The following is a 25,814-nucleotide window of genomic DNA, read 5'->3' on the forward strand; positions in this document are numbered from 1 at the left end:
GCATTTTGGTAACTGGTGATATTGACATCATGCTCACTTTTGAGCGTCGAGAAATGGAAAATATTACCACTTTTTTTTCTACTTGCAACATTAAGGTTGAATCTAGAGTTCCATCGGTAACATCATGCAGTTTGGTAAAAAAAAAAAAATGTTGCGCCAGCCATAACAGCTATCAAAGCGGGATAAAAACTAAATTAGGTTATGCGTCTGTACGATGCAAAATCCGGCCTTTTTAAGCGGGTTTGATTTTCTAGTTGTTTTCTCATACATCTCTTTTACTTCTTTGCGATATTAAAATCTTTATAACCAATGTCGAGCGAACAATGCAATTCGATGGGTGAAGTCAAGCCTGCAGATGATACTGCTAGACAGGTAAGCCTTGGAGCCTACTCGAATTGGTATCATGATACTGACGCGCGATCCGACAATAAGGTCTTTGGTGAAGTGGAAGACCAAGTCTACAAAAAGGTATGTAAAAGCGAAGCAGTCATAGCAGATCAACCGGCCATCCAACTTACAAGATGAGTGTAATTTCCTTGGCGTACTTGTTGATATCGAAATTTGCAGTTGAGCGAAGTAAGCGATTCAACATTGAGTGTGTTGTTTTGTTACTAAACATTCACGGTTCAACCCCATCAGTTGCGTCATGAAGACAGAGTCCATAATATGCATCGCACGGATCAACTAGAGAAACCCCGATATTATGAGCTTCAGGAATATGCTGTCGAGACGGCAGCTTACGGATGCAACTATTTTGGAAAAATCAAAGTAGACGAAGGCAAATTCGTTCATGCTAGGTAACTTACTGTTAGGGTTAATCGTAACAGCGGACGATGAAAAATCTAACCATGCTACCTGAGCATAGAGCACATAAGCATCCTGATGGCAATGTCGAATTCTACGCGTTACATACCACGATCGATAACGCTATCTGGTCAAGGGATGACCCGCTGGAGTATTTCAACAATTAAATCACTACAATTAAATCACTGTTCCAAGTTGTACGATAAATACACTGGGTTCGGTTTACTCATCGATACCATTCGTTGGCGATAATCCCGTGAATAAATAAACCATACAGTTTTATTTAATTTCTGATACATAGATTATTTGTGCGCTGGGACGGCTTCATTGGGAGGCGAGAAAATGCGCCATTTTACAAAACGGATCGGAGGCTGCCACGATAGATATTTCGGCGTAAAAGGGCAAGTTTAACCGAAGAAATTCAGGCTTTTTAGCATGAATTGCAAATGGTTCTAATTAGCAATGGTTCATGATTGATTCTAAAGAAATGACAAAGCTTCATCTCGTCGCAATAGCATTGCCGTTATTATCTATGCCAACAGTGACCTATCAACCATCAAGTTTACAAAAACCATCAGTAGAAGACTTCCTTTTTTTCACATAGATGATGCGCCGCTCCAATAGGAGGGTAAGGCCGCTCTTTAACCGTACACCTTGTGATCATTCATCGACAGCGTAGCGTCGATCTGAGAAATCGACCCACAATTTTATCTGTTATATTGTATATAAATGTATCATGAATCAGTGATTTGTAAAAAATCAGAGAGAAAGAGCAAAAAAAAAAAAATACCAGTAACTCGTTGAAAGAAATGTTTCACTGACATGGACACAAGAAAAAAATATGATTTCAAAAAGCTGTGTCTTTTTTATCCTTTTTATTTCGGTTTGCCTTTTTTCCGTTCCTCTTGAGGAAGTTTGGTTCTTTATTCCTTGTCTTTCCCTGTTTGTAATTAAGTTGATTTTGCGCGTACATGCTTTGCCTACCGTAAATGCTGAATCCAATAAGGCTGAACCATCGTCATCAACCTTCAACCTCATCCACTGGGTCTTCGGCTTCTTCGTCGTCATCCACCCGTCCCGCTCTACCGCAGATCCTCACCCATTCAGCGTCCAATGCGGTTCATATATCTAGAAGTACAGCACCGACATCGAGACGAGTGAGGTCACATTGGTTCACTCACTTTGCTCTCAACTGGCGTCGAAGTTCCCGTGCGTCGAAATTCATTCTTTCATTTTCCATGACGTTGGTGGCCGTACAGGTAATCCATCCAAGCTGATCTTTGCCCCGACACTGTCCATTGACTATAACCACAGATTATCGCTAGTGCTGCGGTGCTGACCTTTTCCTGGGACGCTTATTGCGATAAACCCCTTCGAGTGTTTATCGTTGTGTACATATTACGCCTTATTTTATCCTCTCCTTTAAGTATATATCTTCATTTGATTCCCAGTCGCCGCCAAACCACCAACAATATCATGAGGGCCGAACAAGGCGAATCCTATATCATGACTGAACGGACGAGCGTTCCTAATCCGATACCTCCCACGAATCCATCGTTACCCGCTTTTGCGCCCTCTACGATAACTTCTGCACGTCCCGCATTACCTTCCATAACAAACCCCATGGCTGCCAACGATACCACACTGACAGCTTGGATTGATCGGTAAGACAAAACAACGTTTTTAGAATATAGCCTTCAAAAGCCCTCTCACATTGTATCAATTTGGAATTGGGATAGTGCCAAGTCAGCTCTTGACCTGTTCGCGGTGTTATGGTTTGTCATTGGCAATTATATGATATTTACATCCAATACCTGCTCGGAGACCGCGGTTTCATTGTATTACTTATCGCTGGCCATCATTGTCTATGGTTACATCATCATTACTGTTCCTATTCTTTTATGCACCTCTGTCATCTTTTGCTTACCGTGTGTTTTGGGTAAGTGGGAATGGGGCAACATATGTTACAAGGTTGGTTTTATGAAATTAAACTGGTCTGTATGTAGTCGGCATGCGCTTACTTCACGTAAGCGAGGGCATTGATATGGGCGGAGCCACCAGTGAAGAAATTGCGAGGATTCCATGCTATCGATTTAAAAAAGACCGAGCCACTTCTGTTTCGAATTTATCCCATCCGTCCGAACGTCCGAATCTCCCAGAGACTGATCTAGAACTCCACACTATTCCTTCCGAAACGGCATTGAAAAATCTTCCTAATCCTCCTCTTGGATTTCTTGATAAACTGTGGCTTCGATTAGGGCTCACAGAACCTTCAGGTCGAACGGATGAATCCGATTACGAAGAATTAAAGATTTCCAACGAACAGGACCAAGTGTGTGCCATTTGTCTGTCCACCTATGAAGATGGAGATATTCTTTGCAGATTATGGTAAGTTTGCATCTCACGTGGTCTTCCGTTCTCAAGACACTGATACATGGGGTTCCCTATTTCATTTCCTCATCGTAGGTGTATGCATCACTTTCACAAAGCTTGCGTTCATGAATGGCTGGCTTTAAACTCTCGATGCCCTATGTGCAAGAGAGACTCACGAGGAAAGGACAGCCCTTTGAATACTGTTTAGTGGCCCTCTTTACTTTGCAATATGTTCAATCGTTGATCGTTTTCTTTTTTTTTTTCACATCACATTTTGTTACTCCATAATTCTTATATCTTTTCTTTTATCGTCGTTATTTTCCATACATATCTTGCCTGTATCATAGTAACTGTTAAAGCATTTATCTTTAGGCCTGGCGCCTTGACTCATTTATATTTTTTTGCCGCAAATGCAAATATCTTGTAGTTGATGCTTGTTAGGAAGCGGAAGCCATGGCAGGAAAACCTGCTATTTTAGGGATGTTACATGGTTGCATTACCGTCGGGGTAATTTCTACAGGGGATGACAAGAGGTTCCAATGGCTGAAAACGGCATCCATGACATCGGCTTATACAATAGGAATATGAAATCATCATGTGCCTGGATTGGGATATGGAATTTTCCGATTCGATGGGATGTCTTGTTCTTTAGCTTTTCCCGGTACTTTGGATGACATTTCTACAACGAACGTCATAAAAGCATAGCAGACCATCAAAGCATAGATGCGGAGATACATATGCGTGTAAAAGATGAAAGAAAACAAACAATATGCATTCTGTAAAGGCCTGGATGCATTTATTCCAGGAACCGTGTAGGTTCGATGCCATGCAATAGCCGAGTTTCTAGAATTTGCGACAACTCCATGACAACTTTAACAATTATCATGCATCCGATTGGATGCAGGCTGTACGTCCAAAATGAAAAAAAGAAACGAGAATCACGAAAAGGCAATCATTCATCGAAAGTAACCTTGCACAGACGGACGGTGTAGCTTGTGTCATTCCAAAAGAACCAAACGGATTTTACCGTCATTTTTCCTTGATGGGCATGGCGCAACCAAGTGAACTGCTTTTGATGAAAAAGGCAGAACTGTTTTAAACTTTTTGCTATACATCCTTCAAGTGGAACCAATCATCAGCTTTGGCCAACATTGGGGAGTTGGACTTTCACCCATTCTGCAGATGATGCAGGTATGTCATGCAGAGATTTTCCATCGTTCTCCGCTTTCCAGATGCCTATACATAAAAAAAAGACCCATTTCATTCTTCTTTTTTTTATTTTCCCTTTTACGATTGTTATGAACTTTCCAGCTATGCCCATGCCTCCCCATATAAATGATCATCATCATTGAACTCCTTGTGGAATTCTCGATCACGCCTTTGTGGGATTCAAAACATTGCTGCATTATACCCCAAAAAGATAGGCCAAGAGCTCTTTGATGGGTGTTGTCTCGTTTGCTGGCTGTCATTGTTTATATACACTCCAATTGGTCGTATAGTGGGAAAAGGCTGCCGAAGAAAGGGACGTCATGGAAACATCCAAGAAGACAAAAAAAGAAAGCAAGAATAAATGGAAAGAGCGATCGAATGATTCATATGGAAAATATGATTCAATTCTCTCTTTTTCCAGTGGTTTGGTAATGCGGTACGGGACAATGTGGCCAAGTTGCACAGAAAAACAATTCAGAGTGGCAAACACGCAATGTCGGGAATGTCCCGTTCATGTGGGAAAACCGCACACTTTGCAGTGTTATAAAAAAAATGTGACGTACGTCTTCGTGACGACGAATTGGGTTTGGGCTTCCACCAATCGGAACATGACAAAAGAACCTGAGATTTTTTTATCTCTTTTTAATAGGCAGCTTTGATTGAAGGAATAAAAAAATTAGACGTTTCCCTGAACCATGGCTCAGTATACGTACGACGAGCAGGGATTTAATTTCTATTATTTCCTACTGTCAGTCTTATCCTTGTGTCTGGTGCCTGTCACTCTTCACTCAGTATACCGTTTATACAGCTGTACAAGCAAGTATCTTGGGCTCGTTATCACCTTGAATCATCTGTGCTTGTATGATTAACCGTCAGATGACTCATGATACAGAACACTCCACCAAAACCAATCTTTGCCACTGTGAAGTATGCGAAAAAGAACGAACAAAGGCGCAAAAGGTCAAGCCTAATCGTGTCAAGGCTCAGCTGACAAAGCCAAAGTAAGTGGCTGACAGCATCATTCAAGCATAGCATAAATGATGACTAGCCAATATGAAATGCAAAAGGAATCGAATATTAACGTCTAGAACCTGGTGGTTCTTTGCGTTTCTTCTTCTTTCTTAAAGGACGCTGTTTATTATTATTGGATGGGTTACGGTTGCTCTTTTGGCTTACCAGGTCTCTCACGCCGAAGCACCCAAGGCCAGCTGGGACCCCTATGAAATTTTGGGCATCAGCGAGGTAAGGGATACATAACCCAAAGCATTCTCTGCCAGTGGCTACCTTTTCCCCCCCTCCTCCTTCCCGAAGGCGTCTGTCCTTTATTTTTGATCCTTCCCCTCACCCCCCCGACAATCCCCTTTGTCCAATGATCCTGAGTTTCTTTTCGGTGAAAAAGTGCTTCGTGATCATGCCGCACACTCCTTCTGAGCTCAGACCGTGTTTTATTTAATTCTTACCCTGTTGTTTTTTTTTTTTCTCTTGCAGGGTGCATCCTTGGCAGAAATCAAAAAGGTGTATAAGAAGCTTTCCCTTATTTATCATCCCGATAAAGCTCAGCCTGGTAGTGAAAAGGAGAACGAGGAGCAATTTATCCAAATCAGCAAAGCCTATCAAGTGTACGTTTGTAATCCGGTTATCATGTCATGCATATTTATTGAATATTGACTTGTTTTATTAGATTGACAGACGAGGATGTTCGAAAAAATTATGAACAGTATGGTCATCCTGACGGAAAGCAATCCTTTTCCATGGGCGTTGCTTTGCCTAAAGGCTTGGTGGAGGGCAGCAACAGTAAATTTGTTCTCGCTTTCTACGCTCTCATTTTTGGTATCGGTCTGCCTTATTACATTGTAAGTCATCCAATTTTTTTTTTCTTGGTTCAGGCACCTGATATGTTGCACATGTCACTCACGATTGTTTTGGGTAAAATTCTTATTATTTCAGGCAAGCTGGTGGTACAATTCCAGAAGACAAACAAAAGATAAAATTCTCAATCAGACGATGGCCGGTTTTGTGAAGAACCTCAAAGAAGATGCGGGTTTCAAAGGTAGTTCAATGTAAAATTTTGTGCGTTCGAAATTTTTGTTTTCTGATGATCCTTCCTTTTCACAGATCTTGTAAAGATCCTTGTTGGTGCTCAAGAATTCAAGGAAAATGCGGATGTTCGCTCCAGCGAAGACAAACTTTTGAAAGAAATTGATGGATTGATTGCGGAAGCCATGGAAAATCGATTTGGTGAAAAATACGAACGCATGGACAAGGTAATTTTTTTTTTTTCATTGTTGCATGGTCTTTTTTCTTTTATACCCATCTTGTGATGGAAATCGCCCACTAATACGATTTTCTTTTGTACACACAGACTGTACCAGCTTATCGTCGCAAGGCTCGTACACTTCTTTATGCTTACTTGTTGCGTTTGGATCTGACAGCCAAGGTCACTGCATCGCACAATGTCGCCATCTTACAAGGCAAGTAGTGGGATGATGATGACCATTTTTTTTCCCAACATGGCAATAACCTCCCCAATCATTGAGTACAGATCAACGTTTTATTGTGGAAAAATCTATCCATCTCCTTCAGGGCCTGCTACAAATCGCTACTGTGAAGCAGTGGCTGGGTGTGGCGATGGACATTATGGATTTGCAACAACATTTGATGCAGGCTATCTTCCCTGGCGAAGCTTCTATTAAAGAACTTCCTCACATCACCGCCATTATGTTACGACGTTACTTCCGATCCAAGAAGAAGCATATTCACAGCGTTCAGCAGTTGTTGCAAATGTCCGAAGTCGAACGCAAAACATTGCTCAAGCCATTGACCGATTCTCAATACTTGGATGTCATGGAAGTCGCTAACCGCGTTCCCAAGTTATCTGTCCAGAAAGCTGCATTCAAAGGTAAAAATACCGTTTGACATTCGAAAGTAAAAAGGAAAAAAAAATGTTAACCGCGGGTTTGTCAGTGATGGGCGACAAGATTGTTACCACGGGTGCTATTATCACGTTTATCTTGAAGCTTAAAAATGGCCACGTTGTTGGTATTGAACCCGAGGCCAAGGCTGTTGTGGAGGAAAAACAGACTCAAGAACAATTGGACAAGGAAGAAGAAGAAGATGAATTTGAACCTGAAAATGAACCCGAAGCTAGCCTGCCTTTTGCTCATACTCCTTACTATCCTGGCGTATGTATCTTTCATCAATGTCAATCGTCTGCTTTGAGGATGTTTGCAAATGTTGTTAACGGTTGGCATTTTGGTTTTAATTTTTGCAGGAAAAGAAGCCGTATTGGTGGATTTTCTTGGGTGATCCCAAGGTGAACCGTATTCTTGTGCCGCCGAGAAAGGTGACCGATATCGTTGACGAACAGACGATTCGTATCCCATTTGCAGGTCCTCCCAAACCAGGCACTTACACTTTCTCCTTGTTTGTCAAGTCGGATACCTATGCGGGTACGGATATTCTTCAAGATATTAAACTGACGATTCAAGACCCATCCGAACTGCCACCGGAGGAAGAAGTAGACGATACCATTTCTGAACCGGAAGATGACTCTATTGCTGGACAAATGAAGTTGATGCGCGAGCAAGGATTGGCCTCCGCGTTGGCTGGCGGACAGAAGGATACGAAGGAAGGATCAAAGGATGATGATGATTCGTCCGATGACAGCAGCGATGAAGACTAAAACAAGATTTACCTGGGAATAATACACGCAAGTCATAATCTCAACAAGAAGATGGTATACATATATATAAAAAAAAGCTTTTTGAAGTTGCACCACATGAAAACGGATTAAATACAGATTCATTTTTTTTAATGGCACCACTCTCAATGGCCTGTTAATGATAGAGTTTGACAGCTTCTTTTTTTTTTAAAAAAAAGGCGTTCAAGTGTACAAAAAGATGCAAAAATCGAACGCTATTTAAATGTATCAAAAAAAAAAAATGGAATGAGAATATGAGTGAGAATATAAATTGGATAATACGCGAGTTTTTGAGGTTGGATGCAGGATTATAGATTGGGTAAGAATACATGGATAATTATTACTTCTTGGCAGGTGTGCGAGTAGCAGATGGTGTTGCACCGGCGCGAAATAGAGGAGTCCTTGGTGTTTTAGCACCACCGTGTATTGCTACATGGTCAATAATAGGATGGTTTAGTACGCTGCGGTCGTGTTTCATCAAGCATATTATACGTACATGGTGTTGGAGAACCAACATAGGAGGATCGAAGAGCCGCGTCGAAACCGTAGGGTGTTTTACTTCGTCGAAGCAAATGCTGAGCCGCTGGTGACATTAAACCGGCACTATGAAAATTTCACCCATGTTATAAAAAATTGGAACCTCTTTGGGTGATATGGGGAGATAATTGGCTTACCCAGTCCGCGGTGTTCCTCGTACCGCTCGTTCTTTGTCATTGATCTTTTTGCGATATGCTTTCGAGGCCTTGTTCGATAAGGCCATACCAATTTCTTCACGCCGCGATGTCTTTGGCATACTAAACTGAGGACCTGCAGGTAAAGAGCAATCACGGTGTAAGCAAACGGCAGCGCTATGGTATGATGGGGGTAATCATTTAGGCTACCTGGCGTCTCTGATCCTGAAATAAGCATTGGTGTTCCTTCGATCGAACCCCAAGTCATCATGGGGGTCCCCATCTGTCCGGGTGTGATTGTCGGTGTCGCTTCTACCAAACTGTAGCCTCGAAATCCTGGTGTCGATCCTGCCTCACCATTGCCAGTACCTTGAACCAATGTCAATATGCGAGTGACTCAAATATTTCTTATGTCGTTTGAGCGTGCTTACTGGTAATTTGATGCCATGGCGTGGCCGTTCCACCTTGTCGTATGATTCGATCCGAAGGGGCAAGGTTCTTTCCTTCTGCTGTTGTATCAGCGATTTCAAACTGGGTATTCGTGTACGCAATTGCTTTTGGTGCGCCTCTCGCTGATTCTTCGTTTATCCAAGATTCACTCTTGCCTTCGGGTAAATACATGAGAGCATTCCTGACTTTGTATTTCCAAGTACCAGGAGCAATATCCCCAGGTTCTACCAGCTTGACCGAACTCTGTTCGTGAGGAGCATCGGTGATTCTCAGTTGTTTAGATTCTTTGTGGAAGATCCTTTGGTATTTTTCTTTGCGTTTCGCATTGGCTTTTTCCAGCAAATCCGCAAACGAAGCATTGTCTTCACTGAATGATTGGCGAAAACACCGATCAGTTTTCGCCTGCCATCGCAAGAACAAAGCTACTGCTTTCCCTTACCTCGTATAAAGTGTTTGGAATTGGTCCAGAGATAGATTGAGATTCACTCGTTCGCTTAGATCCAGTGCTTCTGCATTATAGAAGTTCTGAGCTTGTTGTAGGGAATTGATATTCGTGGATTTTCCTACATCATTCGTACCACTCAATTAATCACGCAAGTTTTTCGTTAGAAATCGGAAGAAGAGACTATACCTTGTTGTCTCCCAGAACCAGTCTCGAGATCATGAAGCGCTTTTCCAGCTTGCTGTAGATCGATCAAGCTACCGTGGGCTTGGGCTTCCAAATAAGTTGTATGTGCTTTCATCTTGGCCAGATTCGGAAAAAAATCTCTCTCAATAATGAAGCCAATGGCATCAGTATATGTGTCTTCATCGAGAATGACAGGGGTTATAGAGCTCATGGTACAGGATCACGAAAAGAAATAGCAAAAAGGATACAAATGCATACAGTATGTGCTGGAAGTGGAAATTTCACGCAAAGCCCGCAAAAAAAAAGTCCAATGACGTCGTAGTCGTCGGCTTTGAAAAATTTAAAGCCGTCTACTTTCATTTCACTTTTACAAAAGGTTGATCCGCTGGGAATTTTTCTTTTACATGCAGAAAGGAGTCTTGTATTTTCTTTTACTGTAGTTTTCATTATAATCAAACAAGTCATTGGCATTTTTTTCTATGCCATCCAGTTAAAGTGTGGTCCATCCACCGATATCATAATTTGCTTCAATTTGTCGTGCTACGTAGATGGGTATGTTGTGCTGAAGCCACAGTTTGCGAGTTTCTGCGTAGCGTTTTAGGCTGAGGTATTGCGGTTTGCCTCGTCGAAGACCTTGATCCACCTCACCATGGGGATCCAAATACGGCGCGTTGATAAACCAACCGTTGCCATTATGTAGCAGGATCAATACACATCGTTTCACAGATAAAAAGATACCCACTTCGCCTCCGCACCTACGCGTTTTCAAAAAAAAAAAGGTCATTAATTCATGGTTCTGACCGGTATACAATAATTGAACTAAGTGTTTACGTACTCGAGTGTATGTAGATTGCATTCGCCGTCTTCTTCTTCGGCACAACAGAAACTTTGAGCACAAACAAAGGTTCCACAAAACAGGCACAATGCAGGATCACTGGGAATGGTACCACACTTTTGGCACACACGTTGCAGACTCTCATCAAACAATCGATCCAAACGTCGTGGAAGCGCTACCAAGTAAAGTGGAGTCGGTAAATCCAACGCGATGATGGGTAATCCTTCGGTGACCGTTTCTTGAATCTGCATGCGACGTTCGGATTCCTTGACAAACTGGCGACACCATCCGCCCACCAAGCGTTCGGTATCGTCGGTTCGCTGCAACAGAACATCCAGTCGCGGCAACTGCAATGCATCCAGTAACCGGTCTACTTCGCTGCTGGCACCGGAGGACATGTCCTCGGAAGGCGTCACAATTAAACCAAATCGAGTAATCATTAGTATCATGCACCGACGCAGGAAAGGTAATGCATAGAATTTCAGCAACGCCCAGAAGGTTTCCTGCGATCCAAACTTGGCAAAGCTGGCAAAGGCATTCTCCTGCGAGATGTTTAGTTTCTCCATGATCCAGAACGCAAATTTGTTGGCCGCCTCGACTTCTTCTGGAACGGCCGTCGGCTGGGCTGTCGGAGTCAATGGAACCATGGTGCCCTGAATAAGTCCGATGACGGTTTTGCTCAACTCGGCCAATAACAGTGTTCGCATGAGCGAATGCACATCCAATTTCATGTCGGGTATCAGGTGTAACGAAAGCTCGACGAGCACCATGAACGGATCGTCTTCCAAAAGAGGGGGGTTTTCGTAGAATACGATCTTGTCTTGACCAAAACTGGTGAATTGAGCCATGTCTTCCAAAGGTGCGTCGACAAAGATCTGGCCCAAACGTCCGAGGGCAAGCAAATTCACGCGGGTCATGACGTGACTGGAATTGCCCGTCATGCCGCCGGAAGTGCCCATATCTTGCATTCCCATCACATTCGTATACGCCATAATGGTGTCACTCAGAATACGCAAAAGAATCTGAGTTTGCGGTGGAATTTGATCAAACATCGTTCCCGTGGCACATTCGGCGGGATTCAAATGCTCTTTTCTTGCCATGCCACGCGCAGCAATTTCCACGCCAGCAATGGTGTAACCCAGTAATCCCCACAACAAATCAACGTTCTTGCTCAATGTCGACAACTCGCGTCGCGATTCGTCGCTGCAGATTTCTTGATAGATGATCGATAGCACGTCGAACAAACGACTGTACGTTTTGCGAATGGAAGTCACATTGGCCATGGCTGTTCCATGCAAGGTTTCAGAGTCAAACGGGCCTAAACGGTCGTTGGAAGGCGAAGTACCTGGAAGCTGCAACGATGACTCACTCTGCGAACCCGCATCGGATGGTGTGTTGCTCGATCCAGTGGATCCACGATTCATAAAGTCTTCAATAAGCATGGATTGTCCCGTGGCGGTTGGACGCAAGGTGGATGGCTTCATCCAAGTATTGAACGCTTCCTTGAGTTTACTGGTACCACTACTACGACGTCGCTGGTTGAAAGCTGGTCGACTGGAGAGGATAGCAGACTTTAGTCTGTCAATCGCCTCCGGTACAGTGGATTCCAGGAAATGATGGTGACTGGCGTCGTTGGCCTTGACAAGCACACCCGGATACACCTCCTTTTTGCCTTTCCAGAAGACAGGCAATAGCGTATTGCCAAGGGATTTGCATAGAGGGCACATGAATTCCTTGCGCGTACGATTTTCTGGGTGATTGCGTGTAAGCTGAGCCGAATGGCGTGCGTCAATAGAGGTACAGTAGACTTCAAAGCATTTGATGTGCATCAGATGACCACAAGTGGATGCGTAGAGCCCGGTTTTGTGCAGCTGGGCCGGTAAACCGGTCAAGGAGGGGGCGTCGTCCGGAAGCATTTGCTTGTCTGGCCAGTCCACATCGAGGTTGCAACCCATGTCGACGATATCCCGGAAAACGGATTTATCGTCCATGGGTGTTTCGCGCAGTACATTGGATGTCTGCAAGAATCCAAGCAGGCCATAGGGTAAGGAACGTTCATTGACGTCTTCTTGACAGACAATGCATGTTCCTGTGGGGTACGTATAGAACCTTGTTTGCATCTCCTCATTCTCCTGAATGTCTTCTTGGGTGGCACCGTCTTCATCTGTCAAGCCGGACACGGCGGCAGCTGAATCACCAGCCTCGGCTCCTGTTTCGACTTGTTCCTCCTCATCTTCATCATACAATCCTTCATTATTTTCCATAAACTGAGATTGAGCTTGAGCAAATTGGGCCATGATGCGTTGTTGCCTCTCTTTGGCTGCCTTTTTCTTCTTTTCGTACTCTGACAATTCGTTGGTCTGACCTTCCATGGCATTGGGAGCACTGCCGGAACATTTCACCCAGGTGCGTACGATATGGCAAGTAGAATCGGTTCCCCACGTTTGCAAACGGTCAAAGATCCAGTCCAGCTGACTGTGGGCTTCCTTGTATTGATCGGCTTGTCGGAAGATCGTCAATATCTCAAATAGCGTCAGTTCCTGGTAATGCTGTCCGTTTGACAGTGAAAAGTGGCTCTTGCAAATATGGTGATAGAAACCACCCGTGTATTTTCCTTGAAGCTTGGCTTGTTCCGCAATATCACTGTTTTCATCCAATAACGCCAATAAAATAAGGTAGAGCGTTTGATCGAGAATGGTGTCGCTCTTATGATTGTTGATCATTCTTACGTTCCACAGTGCGTAAGTCATCATCTGAGTAAAAACTCGCGTATGCAGAAAAGCGCCCAGATATTTGAAAGGACCGTAGCTGATCTTGCTTGTCTTGGGGATAATAAAGAAATCTTCTTCCTTTTTATCGGCATTAGCCTTCTTCCATCGCGCTTTGAATACATTTTCCGCTTCTTCGCGATTATTGCGACTGTAATGCCAGAAATAGGTGTCGACGTGATCGTGGTATTCTTCTTTCAATTCGTACATGCCATGATCATTGATGCCGCCTGGAGGTCTAAAGGAGGCCACTTCCGCCAATACGCGATCAAAGTCAGGATGCTCCGACAGTCGTTCAGGGATCCGCTTGACAAGTTCCGAGCATGCCGTCGGTCCCAGACACAAGTTGTGAATGATTTCACGACGAATCTTTTCCTGAATGGACATGCTCGTGGCATTGGCGCGTTCGCACGCCGACACGATCAATAAGTTGAGAAGTTCTTCTACCATAAACACCGTTTGGGTGGTATCGTACTGTTCATGGGTCGTTTCGCCCTGGAACCAAGACTTTAAATCAAATCGATCAAGAAGTGTCACCAGCAGCAATTCGGGATCCACCATAATAAAACCGAATTGCAAAAGGAAGATATCAGCATCGTAAGTATTTTCACGCAACGAGATGTCGCGATAGTGATGAGCCTAAATGATGCGGTTAGCCAATCAGTATCAATTCGCTTCCCTCTTTTTGTCCAAGGTGACAAAAAGATCGTCAAAAGAGATTCCCTAGTGGTACTGTACCTGATTCCGGATTCCGTAACCATTTCGTACCCAAACGCCTGCGCGGATTTGCGAAGAAAAGACAATAGTTCGGATAGGAAAGTCCAAGATTGCCAGTAAGCGTCGTTGCGAAGGTGGTTTATCACCTTCATTGACCAGAAAGGTGGCGGGCGATAAACCGTGAGACCATCCAGCGGCGTGAAGCACCTCCTCGTCCAAAATACTGGCATGTTCCAAAAGACCGGCAAGAAGCCAATGTAGGGGATGATGGAAAGAAACAGGTTCGGCGTGTACACTGAATTGCACCACTTCAAACGGCGGCAGGTCAGGCAAGGTCACGGTGTGGAAATTTTGCTCCGAGGCCACTACAACCGAAGGATCCGTGGTAGACGAACGCAACATGGCCGCTTCCATGTTTTCATCTTCGTCCCCGCCCCATTCCTCAATCGTTTTCAGTACACGAGCAACGGATCGAATCAGGGTCTTGGACGTAGCGACGCGCTCTTCAAACGTAGCGACCGGCAGCGTGCCGTAACAGTCCGCGAATTGGCGACAGCACTTGGCGATTTGTAAGGTGACATTGAAAGCGTTGACCCAAATTTCGGATTCATATTCCACGTGGGTGTTCTTTTGGCACAGCTGAGCATTCATGGCTTGGAATAGACTGATGAGATCCAAGTATTGACGCAAGTATAACGGATCTTCGGCAAGGACACGTTTGATCATGTCTACATTCATGATGTAACGCAAGTCATGGAAAGCGTTAAAGTATCGGCGCGTACGAAATGCGCGCGATTCACAGTTGATGCGGGAAGGAAGTCGCGCTCTTTCGGAAGGGAGAAGGAGATAAAGATGGTCGGTGAGGAAGAAGGCGGCAAGAGTGGAACAAATGAGTCCAAAGAAATAGTACTCATTGACGAGCAAATCGGAAACTGTAGGTACTGTGAGAAGTTGGACAGAGAAAAGAATTATGGAATTTTCGGGTTCGCGATCTTTCAACAGGAACGATTCCGCCAAGCGCGCGTAATTTCGTGCAAGGCGTTTGCCTAAAAAAAAATTCAATAGCAGTCAATACCATTCGACTTTGTCAGTGGTGATTGGCCTTCTTTGGACATAGTTTTGGCCCAAAAGAAGTACACTTTACCGAGAATTTTCTTGAACCCAGGTTCGGTGATCAAGGAGTTGATGTACAGTTCTCGCAGAGATACGCGCACTTCTTTCCATAGCTTAAGGTCATACAACATGAAATAGTCCAAACGCAACTTGTCTTCGAATTCCTTTTGAATGGTCAATCCCATACGGGAGGATTCCTTTGGCATGGTTACCGCCTTTTTACCGGCGGTCTTATTGCCATCGGCCATTGCCAATACCATGTCCCCGAGATTGACTTCCTCCTCTCGAATATGCTGAAATTCGCGTACCATGGCGGCGGGATCCCAGTCGATGCTGGCAATGTCACATTGATTTCGATAAATGACGGGACTCGAACTCGAGGATTCCGGCGACCCGAATTTTTGTTGAGCATGGGAAGAAACGTCAGGTTCGAACATCTCGATATCTTCGTTGCTCGCAGTGACGGTCATATCTTCTTTGATCAAATCCTCCTCATCACTCACGTCATCGGCTGTGATCTGGGTCGTACGAGGACCTGTTGTTAACAGAGCCATCGGTAATCGCAATTCCCATTCCGCGCATAATTCTTCACACAGAATGGTTCGAATAATAGCATCGCCTCCAGCAACTTGCGGGAAGAAGCGAGTGCGACCATTGATTAGCTGTTTCAGCCAATCCACCAAGAGTCCACATATCTGTTCACGGAATGTATCTCGAGCGGGACGAATGGTGACGCCGAGATTAATGGCGGCAAGAGGAGCGGCGATCTTTCGAAGTTCCTCAATGTTGGTGGATGTGGCAATGATTTCGCGTCCCTTACAAAAAAAAAAAGTCAGTATTAGATGATGCGATGAATCAAATAACATCTTTGGATGTCTGTCGCTTACATGGACATGAATAACATCGACAATTTCTTTTGCCTTTTCAAAGTCACAATTGGTAGCTGACATGATGGATTCAAGCACATGGGAAAATGCATGAGCTTCATCGTTCCAAGCGATACATGCATAAAGATCGCCATCTCCTTCGTCGGTGGAAGATTCTTTACTGTGTCCTTGCTGCGGGTCGCCGGCATCGGCTGAGAATGCTTCACTATTTTCTTTGTCCATATCTACATCTTCTTCGTCCATGATGGAAGCATCCATGGCGGTGTATTCTTCGCTCTCCATCATCATGCCCTGCTGCGGTTGGGTATGCGGTAATTGCGACGGTATACCGAGTCGACTCAATACACGACGTTGTTCTCGGTTTTCCTTGAGAAGGTCTTCGGTGGATGAAGGTAAACTCACTTCATCTGGTGCGAGCGCAAACGTTTCTAAAAGGAAATCTAACACGGAGGCAATGGTGTGTCGGATGCCGTCGACTAGCGCCGGTTCAATCAAAACTCGTCCTGTGTTTTCAGCCGCGTTATGGGCCGCCGCAGCGGCATCAAGTGAATGAACCTTGCATTGCAAAGGAACCTTCCATGCTTCGGCATCACCGCAATCGCAGCAACCACCGGAACCTGGACTAATGGAGAACAAGACATCGTGACCATCGTGGTCGGTGGCGTGAAAGCAAGTGGAGCAAAAAACGCATGTATCGTCCAGACCGCAATTTCTAAAACCAAAACGATTTCCCGTCCCTTTGAATAAGTATCTTTACGACGACCCTTTCGAGATGATTATGCTGGCCTTACCGGCATCGATAGACGGGTTCTCCTTTACGAAAGACGTGACCGCATGGTCGTCCTCGTTGACTGGCCAGATCTTTTTCGGCGACTATGCCGTTGGTGTGCCAGGATGTGGGATCTTTATTAATGTTAAACTCTTTGCCATCATGACGATGGAACTGAGCGGTCATGGCTTTCTGCAGGGCGTCTCTGGATGGAAAGAAGTATTGCTGCATGATCGCGTCGTTACCGAGCCACAGCGATTCGTAACATCGGGTGAGGATAGTTTGTTTGGCAGTTTCATCGAGACGACAGTTGTAAACAAGAGGGGTTTGCCAGAGAAAATCGGATAGTGAGAGAAACGACTGTGAATCTTTTCCCTTATGCAATGGCGTTTTGGAAGACGTCGAGGAACCAGATGCCATGATGACGACAATGGTTCGAATCCGTAAAAAATAAAATTGAAAACAGGAGAGTTACAAGACGCTGATGTAACAGTGGAAGCGGATTCAAATAAGATTGGGAATAAAAAGAATTTCTAAACGTCGATCTCGAAAGAGAAGAGCTTCAACAGCACCCTTTTTTTTTGACCGAATTCAAAGAGACAGGCGGACCTTGACGTTTCCATTGCCCGCGCCAAAAAGTCACGGCTCGCTTTTGTCCCCCTCCTCCCTACTCCGGGATAAGACTTTTATATGCAAGTCTGGGAGCAAATTCTAAGGGCCCCACTTATTCCATGAAGGAAAGACTTTTTCAAAAAGTCTTATGATCGAGGCAGTAATAGCAATATAAAAGATATGGTATTGTACGCTGTAGGCAATTGCCATCGATCGTTAACAATATGCACTAGTAAGAGAACGCCAAATCTTTGGAATTCAAACCACGACAATCATGGCAATGAAGACCTGGGAACCATCAACGGTGACCGTTGCGCAGAACTGGTTTTTTTTTCTATGATATCAGGTTTTTACGGGAGGAATGAAAAAAATGCTGTATCAGTGATTGTGCCTGCAGCACTTTCAAGCATATAAACAACGATGGGGGATGATACCTGGTGCTGAATGGCGATTGTAGACGTCTTTCAGATGCGGATATTGCATCTTGTTACTCCAAGGAATGGCGATGACGGCTTTTCCCGAATCATTCCAGCAGTCGATCATTATAAACAATGCATCACATGGAGATTTCGATATTTATGTTACACATTGAACACGTTTACACTTTGTCAATAAAATTATTTGAGCTTACAAAAAGAATGAAAGGCGGCCTCTTTTTCTTATAGGGATAATACGTATTCGATGGAGCTGGTTATTATGAAGCTTATCAACGGTACTTTACAATCATAGAGTGTGTTTTTGTGATTGAGCTCATGCTGGAACCATTGTTTTGCAACAAAATAAAAGATGATGCATGCCTTGCATTACTAATGACATACAGTTTCATACCTTTTGCTTGTGCGCATGCACAATGCAGAAATGATGAGACTCTTGAACTTAATGAAATTGAAGCATTACTCCACTCAAAGCTCCGTTTTCTAATGAACTATCAGAGAGTTCGATTTAAATGAAAGGTTTTATTCCGGCTTTTTCTGATCAAAAAAGATGCAATCAAAGATATCAAAAAGAACATATTTAAATGGAAAAGGAAGACAAACAAAAAAGCCACCAATGGAAACTAGAAAAAAAAAAGAATAAAGGTATTATACAATAGATCAGAAGTGAAAAGCATTGTGGAATGTATATGATGTGAGTTATAGAATGGGGAGTTCATCGGAAACAGATAAATCATGGGAGGCAACTGAAACAATGGATATGGTTTCGTCGTCATCGCTGTCGATAAACCGACCGTCGGTCATCTCATCCTTGGTATCGATGAGCATGTTTGAGGTGGACACATCCGTTGGTGGACGGTGAGAATGATCCATACTCATAAGGATGGCAGCCGCTTCCAGCATTTGGACCTGCTGGTGTTTGGTTAACATCAGCTTACTTGTAAGTTCCCAACCTTCGGAGTGTTCCCAGAGGTGCTTGGCCAAGCAATTCCGGTGCTTATATATTTTGCCGCACTGTTGACAGCGATGAATTTGGTCAAATTTGGCGGGGGAAAACTTGTAACGGATAGCAGAGGATGGTCGATCAGAACTCTGTGAATCCACCAAGGAAGAAGAGGGAACAAAGGAGTGGGTATCAGCGGGGATCTCAGCTGATGAATGAGGGGACGGTGCGGTATCGAGTTGTGGCGACTGGGTTGGGCGGCGGGGTATGTAATTGGAAGCTGGTGACGAATGATCGATGGTGTAGTTTTCCGGCAGCGAGGAACAGTATTCGACGCTGAGGGCATCAAAATGGGTTGGCAAGGATTCCTTATTCGGTGCCAAGGAGATATCAGATAAAGTTTGGCTAGGTCTCTTGTCTGATGGGGAATCGACTTCCATCTCCTTGCTTTCATCCCCACAAGATGAGTTGGGCGGTGACGGAAGATTAGCAGGCAAGGTCAAACAGTCCTGCTTTTCTTGCCGATACATAGGATATTCTATTGATATATTCATGGCTGATATAATGAACAAGAGTAAAAATGAAGTGGGAAGCGTCTGTAAAAAGGAGTTGTTCTAAGGTTGGGAACGGAAGAATAGAGAAAAGGCCAACCAGGGCGGAGTTGCGGTTTGGATCAAGCAATCGGCAGCTCAATCTAAATTCCCGCGAAGTGGTCCTTGCGTAAAAAAAAAGTGTTCAGCCGTTTATGGACTTTCTTTTAAAAAAAGAAGCCTTGACCGTACGAAAGGAAAAAAGAGATAGAAAAAAAAAAGAGTAAAAGGAAAGAGAGAATTGAGAAGTCTTTTTTTTTCTGGAAAAAAAAAAGATGGATAAGGAAAAAAAAATTTCCTACGCAAAAAGCCACATTGCCAACCCCATCCCTCCCTTTTGTCTCTGTCTCTATCCAGGCCCACAATTTTTATTGGAAAATTTTATACATTATACAAAATTCAACTAAATTCTTAATAGAGTTAAAAAGGTAAAGTCAAGTTATCCGGGAAACGCCCAAGTGGAGATAGGAATTCAAAGGAAAAATGGATTCATTACACAAGCGAGGCTTCACTCTCCTTGGTTCTCACTTGCCAATAAAAACCGCTTCCACCCACACTACGGGGGGGGGACGCCTCCTCACACCAAACCAGGCATGGGATTTGTTACCTATATACAATACGCTATATCGGTTACTTACACTGAGTGATGCGGCATAAAAGAGCAAGGCACTTGAGCGCAATACATTATCTTTTTGAAAAAGTCTTTGGCGTGCAACCTATTGAGTGGGCGGATATACCGAGTATATGTCCAGAGATTCTTTAAGCATAAGAAATTAGACTAACGCATAATGTAGGTACAAAACAAGATATTTATGAAAACAAAGAGAGATGGTTAATATTGGAGTTTGTGGTAAGCATAAAAGATAAAATGCGCGATGGAGAGAAAAGTATGGATGGGAAGATATATCGTACCTTTTAGACCTCGACCTAAAAACTGTTCCTGGTAGATTAAAACCTCGTCTATTTGTCCATAATAAAGCAGAAAAACTGACGACTGGCACCGCCAATTATTTAGAGATTACGTTGAAGGCTGTGTATATGATACCGGTTCACTCTTCCACGATTGCTCTTTGGATATTATTTACCATGATGATAAAAGGGTATCTGGCCAGGATTTTGGGGGAAAACAATTTTGAAGGGTATGGAATGGGGCCGATAAAACATAGCCATGCGACCCTCCACGTCACAGTAGATAAAAAGTCTCTGGACAAATAGGACGAAACCACAACTTAAAAAATGCTGATTCTTGTAGCACAAGCAAATGGTAAGCTAATTGGGATATGATAAAAAATATCAATTATGATGTTATGCAAGTTTTGGATATTGCTAGAGTTTCCCTCACTTCACTTGATATATATTGTTCGTGTTCTTACCGAGACCTGAAATGAGCTTAACAGGACCAGGGAGCATCACAATCGGAGAACGGGATACCGTGCGGCTTATGAGAGCAAGCTTCATGATTGTTATGCATCCCTTCCATGAGTGTTCAGGTATTGTATAACTAGGGTAGCATATGAGTGGCATTTGCGAGTCGCCTATTACTAGTGGAGTCGCTTTTTATTTGTGTGCAGAGTGGCTGCATGATATAACCGAGTGTAAATCTGGTATATGTAGTAATTGAGGGTAGACAGAAAGGAGCAATATACCCCATTGCAACACTACGTGAGAATGGATCCTCAATCTATCTCTTGTTGTTTGCACGAGATTTTTGTGAATGAGAATAATGCTGTTTTTGGCCCGCAGGAGGAAAATGAATGGGAAAAAGGAACGGATGGATCTAGAAGTTTCTTTGACTCTTGAAGCTTTTAGGCGACCGTTTTCCCGTTACATTATATTGCTGCTTGTTGTCCTCGAAAATTGATAGATACTATTTGCTTTGCTACTGACGTATGATTGGTTCAATATTTCTTATCGGTATAAAGAACACTAAACTGGTTCCTTGCCAAGCCAACTACAACATTGCCAGCTGATTTTTCATTCGGCGAGCCAAGAGGGGCCAGCGACTCACTCAGACCAAATTTTTCGCCCAGTGTAATTTTTTTTTTGGCGCTTGTTCAAAGCACAACCCGTTCTTGCCATTCGCATGCTTCCAACGCTGACGACATTTAAAAAGATCTGCTCGTTACCTGCGTTCAATGTTGAGAAACTGTTTACTAAAAAGGCCCCGTTTTTCTTTGCTAAAGAGACATTTGTCGTCAAAGTGTTTCCTCAACCGGAATGGCATACGAAAGACATACCCGATCAGCGTATCGGGATCATCACTGGAAAAAAAGCCATAAGCAGATTCGCTGTGCATCGAAACAGAGCCAAACGTCGACTGAAGACAGCCATTACAAATGTCTTCCTTCCCAATGTCCCCAAAGGTACCATTTTTGCTCCAAAGCCCGTTTTGTTTTGACCCATTCTTTCTTTGATTAACCAGTACTTGAAGGTTACGATTACCTTTTCACCACTTTGGCACCTGTTGTGACTGAACCGTGGCCAAAGTTGATACAAGAAATGGAATCCCTCGTTGAGGAGCTTAACGCCGCTATCAAAAAACGATCGGGTAACAAAAAGACCTCAAAACCATCAAGTCCACGCACAAGTCCAACTGTTCCATCAAAACATCGCATACAGTAACATCCATTTTACCCGTCTTCAAATCGGGTCCCCTTAACCCTTGTATTTTACAGCCATACCTCGACATATTCTCTGCATTTCGTCAAATTCGTTTCATCGTGGAAATCATAAAAAAAGTTTTTATTGGGTAAAACTATAATAGGCGATCGCGTCGATAAGTAACTGGGATCAAGTAATTACATAAATCGTGAAAAATAGCGTAAAAGTACGATGGTAAGTGATGGAGAAATGCGACATGGCAATACAGATTATTGTTGCGATATCCAATCATAATTGGCTGCTTGAAGGTTGCCAAAAGTAGCTTGACCTGACTTGTTGCCGGAGGATTCTGATGGTAAAAAGATCACCTTGGTCTGTGGAGCCTTGGCCAAGTTGGTCATTGTGTCCAAGTATCGGATCTGCATAGCTGAAGGTGTATTCAGGATATCGGCGGCTTCTCGCATCAGTTTGGCCGAGTCAACTTCGGCTTTGGCAGAAATGATCTTGCTTTCTCCGATACGTTTCGCTTGAGCGGCGGCGGATAACGATTCTTGAAGATCGCGGGTGAATTGGATATCCTTGATAAGAATCGATTCAATCTAGAGGGAAAAAAAAAGCATACACGTTCAATCGCGGTTCTGTCTCGTCGATCGATAGGGACATGCGTAAATTACCTTTACACCCCACTGAGCAGCAACTCGGGCCGTTACAGCATGAATTTCATGAGCAATGGTTTCGCGGTTCTCAATACAGTCTTGCAGCACTTTGCCACCTAGAATATGTCTCAATGTGGTTTGTGTTCTAAGACACGTACTACATCAGCAACCCTCTTGTAATAATAATGTGTGACGACACAGCATGAGGGCAGGTTTACCTTTCAATCAAAGCTTTCTTGACATCTTGTACACCAAACTGAGCTTGATAAGGATCTACAATATGCCAATAGAGTACGCTATCGATCTGGACATTCACGTTGTCTTTGGTCATGATAATTTGTTGAGGAATATCTGCAATTTGCATCTTCACATCCACGTGTATCACTGATTCTGTGAATGGGTTGATCTATCCAGGTTGATTAGACGAAACGTTGACGGGCGCTTTTTTGCTGGTGGAATGGCTTTTCATTTTGTACCTTGACAAGACCCGGATCAACACATTTATAAAATTTGCCAAATCTTGTCAACAGACCGACACTTCCTTGACCTACAGGTTTGTATGGATTTGGACAGCATACGCAGCAAGGGATCTTTACGAAAAAAATATAGAGAGGATAAGATATAGCGGAGTGGATAACGTTTGCATTTATCAAAAGGTGTCCTACCGATCCCAGTGCACCAAAAATATCACCAAGACAGTTCATCATGGTACCATACCATCCCTGCATGATATTAGTAAATGAGTATCCGAATGAATGATTCATGCGCAAGGTATTGTTGCCTTACATGCTTGATGGTACTGATATCGTACTCCATAGCGAACTTTGGTTGAGAGCCAAGTTGACCTTTTTTCATAGGAATGGTTGTATTGACGGATGGCTGAGCTAGTGGGCGAAAATCGTCTGAAGTCGACATGATAAGATTATTTAAAGTGGTGAAAATAAAAAGAGAATGATGTGTTTTATGTGTGGGATCGAATGACGGTTAAAAAAACCTAAATCTGAGTTGCACAGCCCACACTGGCTGAGCAAAAAAGAATTTCCAGAACAAGCTAAAAAGTCTACAAAAGGCTTAGTAGCTTAGCAGCTTAGCAAACTTAGCAGATGCTGAGCGTGTGGAACCGCACGACATCCAAAAGCCTAAATTACGGCCTCCGATTTTTTCACATCTTTTTCCTTCTCATTTCATTCAAAGACTTTTGATAAAACAATGAGTTCCTCCTATACCAATGGTACCTTTTTTCCCCCAAAAACTTTTGATACACCAGGCTTATATGGATCAAATAGACATCCCCGAAGTTGACACCGGTATCGGCACAGCCGGCATGCAACCTACTTACGCAAGAGAACTTCCTCTAGGTGATGATATCCCTCACGTATGTCCATGATTTGAGAGTTTCTTGATATAAAAGTTTGAGCAGTTGAACTAACGAAGAATGTGATTTTTGATACAGGGATTTTACGGAGGCATGATGAACGCGATCGGCGAATGCTTGGGATTCTTCGGTTCGGTAATAATCTGACATATTTTTTATTGTTTGATTTGGATCGTCATAAGCAGGCAAAACGTTTCTTATCACGTTCCGTAGTTTCCTTGCTGTATCTGCTTTCCTAATCCATACAAGCGTGTCAAACAAGGTACTTTTTTGTGTGATTTCACGGGACAAAAAATGTACGCTTGCTAAACGATCGAACAACGTTGGACCTGTAGGCAAAGTCGGACTTGTCTCACGATTTGGTAAATTCTACAAGTGCGTCGATCCTGGACTTGTCAAGGTATATAAAACAAACCCTTGCAGAAAAGCCAAGTTTTTATTTTGCTGATCTGACGCTCTGCTCCATAAATAAAAAAAAAAATAGGTTAATCCAGTGACCGAAAGTATCACCAAAGTCGACATTACTATCCAGATCACAGAAATCCCGAAACAAGATATCATTACCAAGGTCCGTTACATGCGACGTTTCTTACTTAATGACGATAAACATATGGTATTAAATTCTTTTGTGCAGGATAATGTCAGTATCGCCATCGAATCGGTTCTGTATTGGCACGTGATCGATCCTTATGAAACCGTCTACGGTGTAGCCAATGTTCATCATGCACTTATTGAACGGTGAGACTCATAAAATATTCACAATGATTTTTTCTGCTGTACTGATATGGCCGTTAATATAGAGCCAGCACCACACTTCGCGATGTTTGTGGTGGTCATTCCTTGCAAGATCTGATTGAAAATCGAGAAGCCATTTCGAATGAGATTCAGGAAGTCATTGATGCCCCTGCTAAAGCATGGGGTGTAAAGGTAAAACTTACCCACACGCTTTTTCAAAAATAATATCCCGAAACTCACCTATTTCCGGTAGATTGAATCTATTCTGGTCAAGGACGTTCACTTCTCCAGGCAATTGCAGGAGTCACTGTCGTCCGCTGCACAGGCCAAGCGACTGGGTGAATCACGTGTAATTACTGCAAAGGCTGAAGTCGAGTCGGCCAAATTGATGCGCGACGCGGCCAATATTCTCAACACACCGGCAGCAATGCAAATCCGTTATCTCGAAACATTAACAGCCATGAGTCGTAACGGTCAAGGTCCCAAAACCATCTTTATGCCATTGCCAAATTCGGGCGGTAACTTTGGAGGAAAAGAGTAGTTCAAATCATTCAGGTCGTAAAAAAACCATATCCGCCCATTTTACGCCTATAGTTTAATCGCTTATTCTATCTATGTTCTATTGTCTTTCCTTTTAATCTTTAGCTTATGTTATTTTTTTCTTTTTAAATATCAAGACAAAACATGTTTATAATTCCAAACAAAAAAGCCCTTGCGTATAATGTGAAATCCTGATTATCTGTCAGCCATCACTAATCAAAAAAAAAGGGAAAATCCAGAGACTTTTAATAGCCTTGTCGTTATTAAGTTTTTTTTTGCCGTGCTTTTATATAACATAGAGAAAAATAGCATACAGTGATAACCAGACTTACTCAAGAGACTCACCTTCTTATTTTGCTTGTTGCAATTGCGCTTTTTGCGCGTCATTAAAAGGCCCATCCTAT

The 25,814-nt window shown here is 43.3% G+C and overlaps 9 protein-coding genes across 9 annotated transcripts; 5 read left to right on the top strand and 4 right to left on the bottom strand.

Moving 5' to 3' along the window:
• Positions 1-309: 309 nt before the first annotated feature.
• On the top strand, positions 310-801 carry BYT42DRAFT_487129 (uncharacterized protein; the record flags this gene model as incomplete). The annotated part of the gene is made up of 3 exons (XM_051563776.1): positions 310-372; positions 433-468; positions 640-801. 3 exons carry the CDS (start codon positions 310-312, stop codon positions 799-801), a joined length of 261 nt encoding a protein of 86 aa, XP_051428820.1.
• Positions 802-1,634: 833 nt separating this feature from the next.
• On the top strand, positions 1,635-3,585 carry BYT42DRAFT_554101 (uncharacterized protein). Its single transcript, XM_051566547.1, has 5 exons — positions 1,635-2,063; positions 2,119-2,468; positions 2,544-2,743; positions 2,811-3,192; positions 3,271-3,585. Exons 1-5 carry the CDS (start codon positions 1,794-1,796, stop codon positions 3,383-3,385), a joined length of 1,317 nt encoding a protein of 438 aa, XP_051428821.1. The 5' UTR covers positions 1,635-1,793; the 3' UTR covers positions 3,386-3,585.
• A 1,415-nt stretch (positions 3,586-5,000) lies between these two features.
• Positions 5,001-8,205, top strand: BYT42DRAFT_554104 (Sec63 Brl domain-containing protein). Its single transcript, XM_051566548.1, has 11 exons — positions 5,001-5,202; positions 5,279-5,387; positions 5,514-5,628; positions 5,875-6,005; positions 6,068-6,239; positions 6,334-6,436; positions 6,502-6,650; positions 6,749-6,857; positions 6,929-7,285; positions 7,351-7,568; positions 7,658-8,205. Exons 1-11 carry the CDS (start codon positions 5,082-5,084, stop codon positions 8,066-8,068), a joined length of 1,995 nt encoding a protein of 664 aa, XP_051428822.1. The 5' UTR covers positions 5,001-5,081; the 3' UTR covers positions 8,069-8,205.
• BYT42DRAFT_601754 (nuclear protein DGCR14) lies at positions 8,206-10,104 on the bottom strand. Its single transcript, XM_051571034.1, has 7 exons — positions 9,839-10,104; positions 9,647-9,770; positions 9,189-9,574; positions 8,968-9,126; positions 8,761-8,893; positions 8,583-8,689; positions 8,206-8,515 (listed from the first exon to the last, which is right to left on the bottom strand). The coding sequence occupies exons 1-7, from the start codon at positions 10,044-10,046 to the stop codon at positions 8,427-8,429; spliced, it is 1,206 nt and encodes a 401-aa protein (XP_051428823.1). The 5' UTR covers positions 10,047-10,104; the 3' UTR covers positions 8,206-8,426.
• Positions 10,105-10,185: 81 nt separating this feature from the next.
• BYT42DRAFT_508324 (uncharacterized protein) lies at positions 10,186-17,757 on the bottom strand. The gene is made up of 6 exons (XM_051565120.1): positions 16,947-17,757; positions 16,156-16,867; positions 15,300-16,083; positions 14,177-15,201; positions 10,671-14,077; positions 10,186-10,590 (listed from the first exon to the last, which is right to left on the bottom strand). Exons 1-6 carry the CDS (start codon positions 17,342-17,344, stop codon positions 10,326-10,328), a joined length of 6,591 nt encoding a protein of 2,196 aa, XP_051428824.1. The 5' UTR covers positions 17,345-17,757; the 3' UTR covers positions 10,186-10,325.
• Positions 17,758-18,472: 715 nt separating this feature from the next.
• On the bottom strand, positions 18,473-19,742 carry BYT42DRAFT_554108 (uncharacterized protein). Its single transcript, XM_051566549.1, has one exon. It carries the CDS (start codon positions 19,465-19,467, stop codon positions 18,670-18,672), a length of 798 nt encoding a protein of 265 aa, XP_051428825.1. The 5' UTR covers positions 19,468-19,742; the 3' UTR covers positions 18,473-18,669.
• Positions 19,743-21,352: 1,610 nt separating this feature from the next.
• On the top strand, positions 21,353-22,251 carry BYT42DRAFT_554111 (uncharacterized protein). The gene is made up of 2 exons (XM_051566550.1): positions 21,353-21,866; positions 21,935-22,251. The coding sequence occupies exons 1-2, from the start codon at positions 21,587-21,589 to the stop codon at positions 22,123-22,125; spliced, it is 471 nt and encodes a 156-aa protein (XP_051428826.1). The 5' UTR covers positions 21,353-21,586; the 3' UTR covers positions 22,126-22,251.
• On the bottom strand, positions 22,252-23,765 carry BYT42DRAFT_554113 (uncharacterized protein). Its single transcript, XM_051566551.1, has 6 exons — positions 23,547-23,765; positions 23,426-23,482; positions 23,237-23,350; positions 22,979-23,166; positions 22,779-22,905; positions 22,252-22,703 (listed from the first exon to the last, which is right to left on the bottom strand). Exons 1-6 carry the CDS (start codon positions 23,673-23,675, stop codon positions 22,374-22,376), a joined length of 945 nt encoding a protein of 314 aa, XP_051428827.1. The 5' UTR covers positions 23,676-23,765; the 3' UTR covers positions 22,252-22,373.
• On the top strand, positions 23,748-25,593 carry BYT42DRAFT_554124 (uncharacterized protein). Its single transcript, XM_051566552.1, has 9 exons — positions 23,748-23,991; positions 24,047-24,135; positions 24,214-24,270; positions 24,349-24,397; positions 24,471-24,535; positions 24,620-24,703; positions 24,770-24,873; positions 24,936-25,062; positions 25,124-25,593. Exons 1-9 carry the CDS (start codon positions 23,970-23,972, stop codon positions 25,409-25,411), a joined length of 885 nt encoding a protein of 294 aa, XP_051428828.1. The 5' UTR covers positions 23,748-23,969; the 3' UTR covers positions 25,412-25,593.
• The last annotated feature ends 221 nt before the right edge of the window (positions 25,594-25,814 follow it).

The sequence above is a fragment of the Radiomyces spectabilis genome (assembly GCF_025331425.1).
Source record: "Radiomyces spectabilis strain NRRL 2753 chromosome Unknown BYT42scaffold_1, whole genome shotgun sequence".
Lineage (NCBI taxonomy): Eukaryota > Fungi > Mucoromycota > Mucoromycetes > Mucorales > Radiomycetaceae > Radiomyces > Radiomyces spectabilis.

Coding starts and splice junctions, on each gene's coding strand:
- BYT42DRAFT_554101 (XM_051566547.1), top strand. CDS start 1,794: ATGCTGAATCCAATAAGGCTGAACCATCGTCATCAACCTTCAACCTCA. Junction 2,469..2,543: donor CTGACAGCTTGGATTGATCG/GTAAGACAAAAC, acceptor GAATTGGGATAG/TGCCAAGTCAGCTCTTGACC. Junction 3,193..3,270: donor GATATTCTTTGCAGATTATG/GTAAGTTTGCAT, acceptor TCCTCATCGTAG/GTGTATGCATCACTTTCACA.
- BYT42DRAFT_554104 (XM_051566548.1), top strand. CDS start 5,082: ATGGCTCAGTATACGTACGACGAGCAGGGATTTAATTTCTATTATTTC. Junction 5,629..5,874: donor AAATTTTGGGCATCAGCGAG/GTAAGGGATACA, acceptor TTTCTCTTGCAG/GGTGCATCCTTGGCAGAAAT. Junction 6,858..6,928: donor CAATGTCGCCATCTTACAAG/GCAAGTAGTGGG, acceptor CATTGAGTACAG/ATCAACGTTTTATTGTGGAA.
- BYT42DRAFT_601754 (XM_051571034.1), bottom strand. CDS start 10,046: ATGAGCTCTATAACCCCTGTCATTCTCGATGAAGACACATATACTGAT. Junction 8,894..8,967: donor TTCAGGATCAGAGACGCCAG/GTAGCCTAAATG, acceptor CTTTACCTGCAG/GTCCTCAGTTTAGTATGCCA. Junction 8,690..8,760: donor CGAGGAACACCGCGGACTGG/GTAAGCCAATTA, acceptor AAATTTTCATAG/TGCCGGTTTAATGTCACCAG.
- BYT42DRAFT_508324 (XM_051565120.1), bottom strand. CDS start 17,344: ATGGCATCTGGTTCCTCGACGTCTTCCAAAACGCCATTGCATAAGGGA. Junction 16,084..16,155: donor TCGATGTTATTCATGTCCAT/GTAAGCGACAGA, acceptor TTTTTTTGTAAG/GGACGCGAAATCATTGCCAC. Junction 14,078..14,176: donor GTTACGGAATCCGGAATCAG/GTACAGTACCAC, acceptor CGCATCATTTAG/GCTCATCACTATCGCGACAT.
- BYT42DRAFT_554108 (XM_051566549.1), bottom strand. CDS start 19,467: ATGAATATATCAATAGAATATCCTATGTATCGGCAAGAAAAGCAGGAC.
- BYT42DRAFT_554111 (XM_051566550.1), top strand. CDS start 21,587: ATGCTTCCAACGCTGACGACATTTAAAAAGATCTGCTCGTTACCTGCG. Junction 21,867..21,934: donor CCTTCCCAATGTCCCCAAAG/GTACCATTTTTG, acceptor CAGTACTTGAAG/GTTACGATTACCTTTTCACC.
- BYT42DRAFT_554113 (XM_051566551.1), bottom strand. CDS start 23,675: ATGTCGACTTCAGACGATTTTCGCCCACTAGCTCAGCCATCCGTCAAT. Junction 23,483..23,546: donor ATATCAGTACCATCAAGCAT/GTAAGGCAACAA, acceptor AATATCATGCAG/GGATGGTATGGTACCATGAT. Junction 23,167..23,236: donor TTGATCCGGGTCTTGTCAAG/GTACAAAATGAA, acceptor CAACCTGGATAG/ATCAACCCATTCACAGAATC.
- BYT42DRAFT_554124 (XM_051566552.1), top strand. CDS start 23,970: ATGAGTTCCTCCTATACCAATG. Junction 24,136..24,213: donor TAGGTGATGATATCCCTCAC/GTATGTCCATGA, acceptor TTTTTGATACAG/GGATTTTACGGAGGCATGAT. Junction 25,063..25,123: donor CTAAAGCATGGGGTGTAAAG/GTAAAACTTACC, acceptor TATTTCCGGTAG/ATTGAATCTATTCTGGTCAA.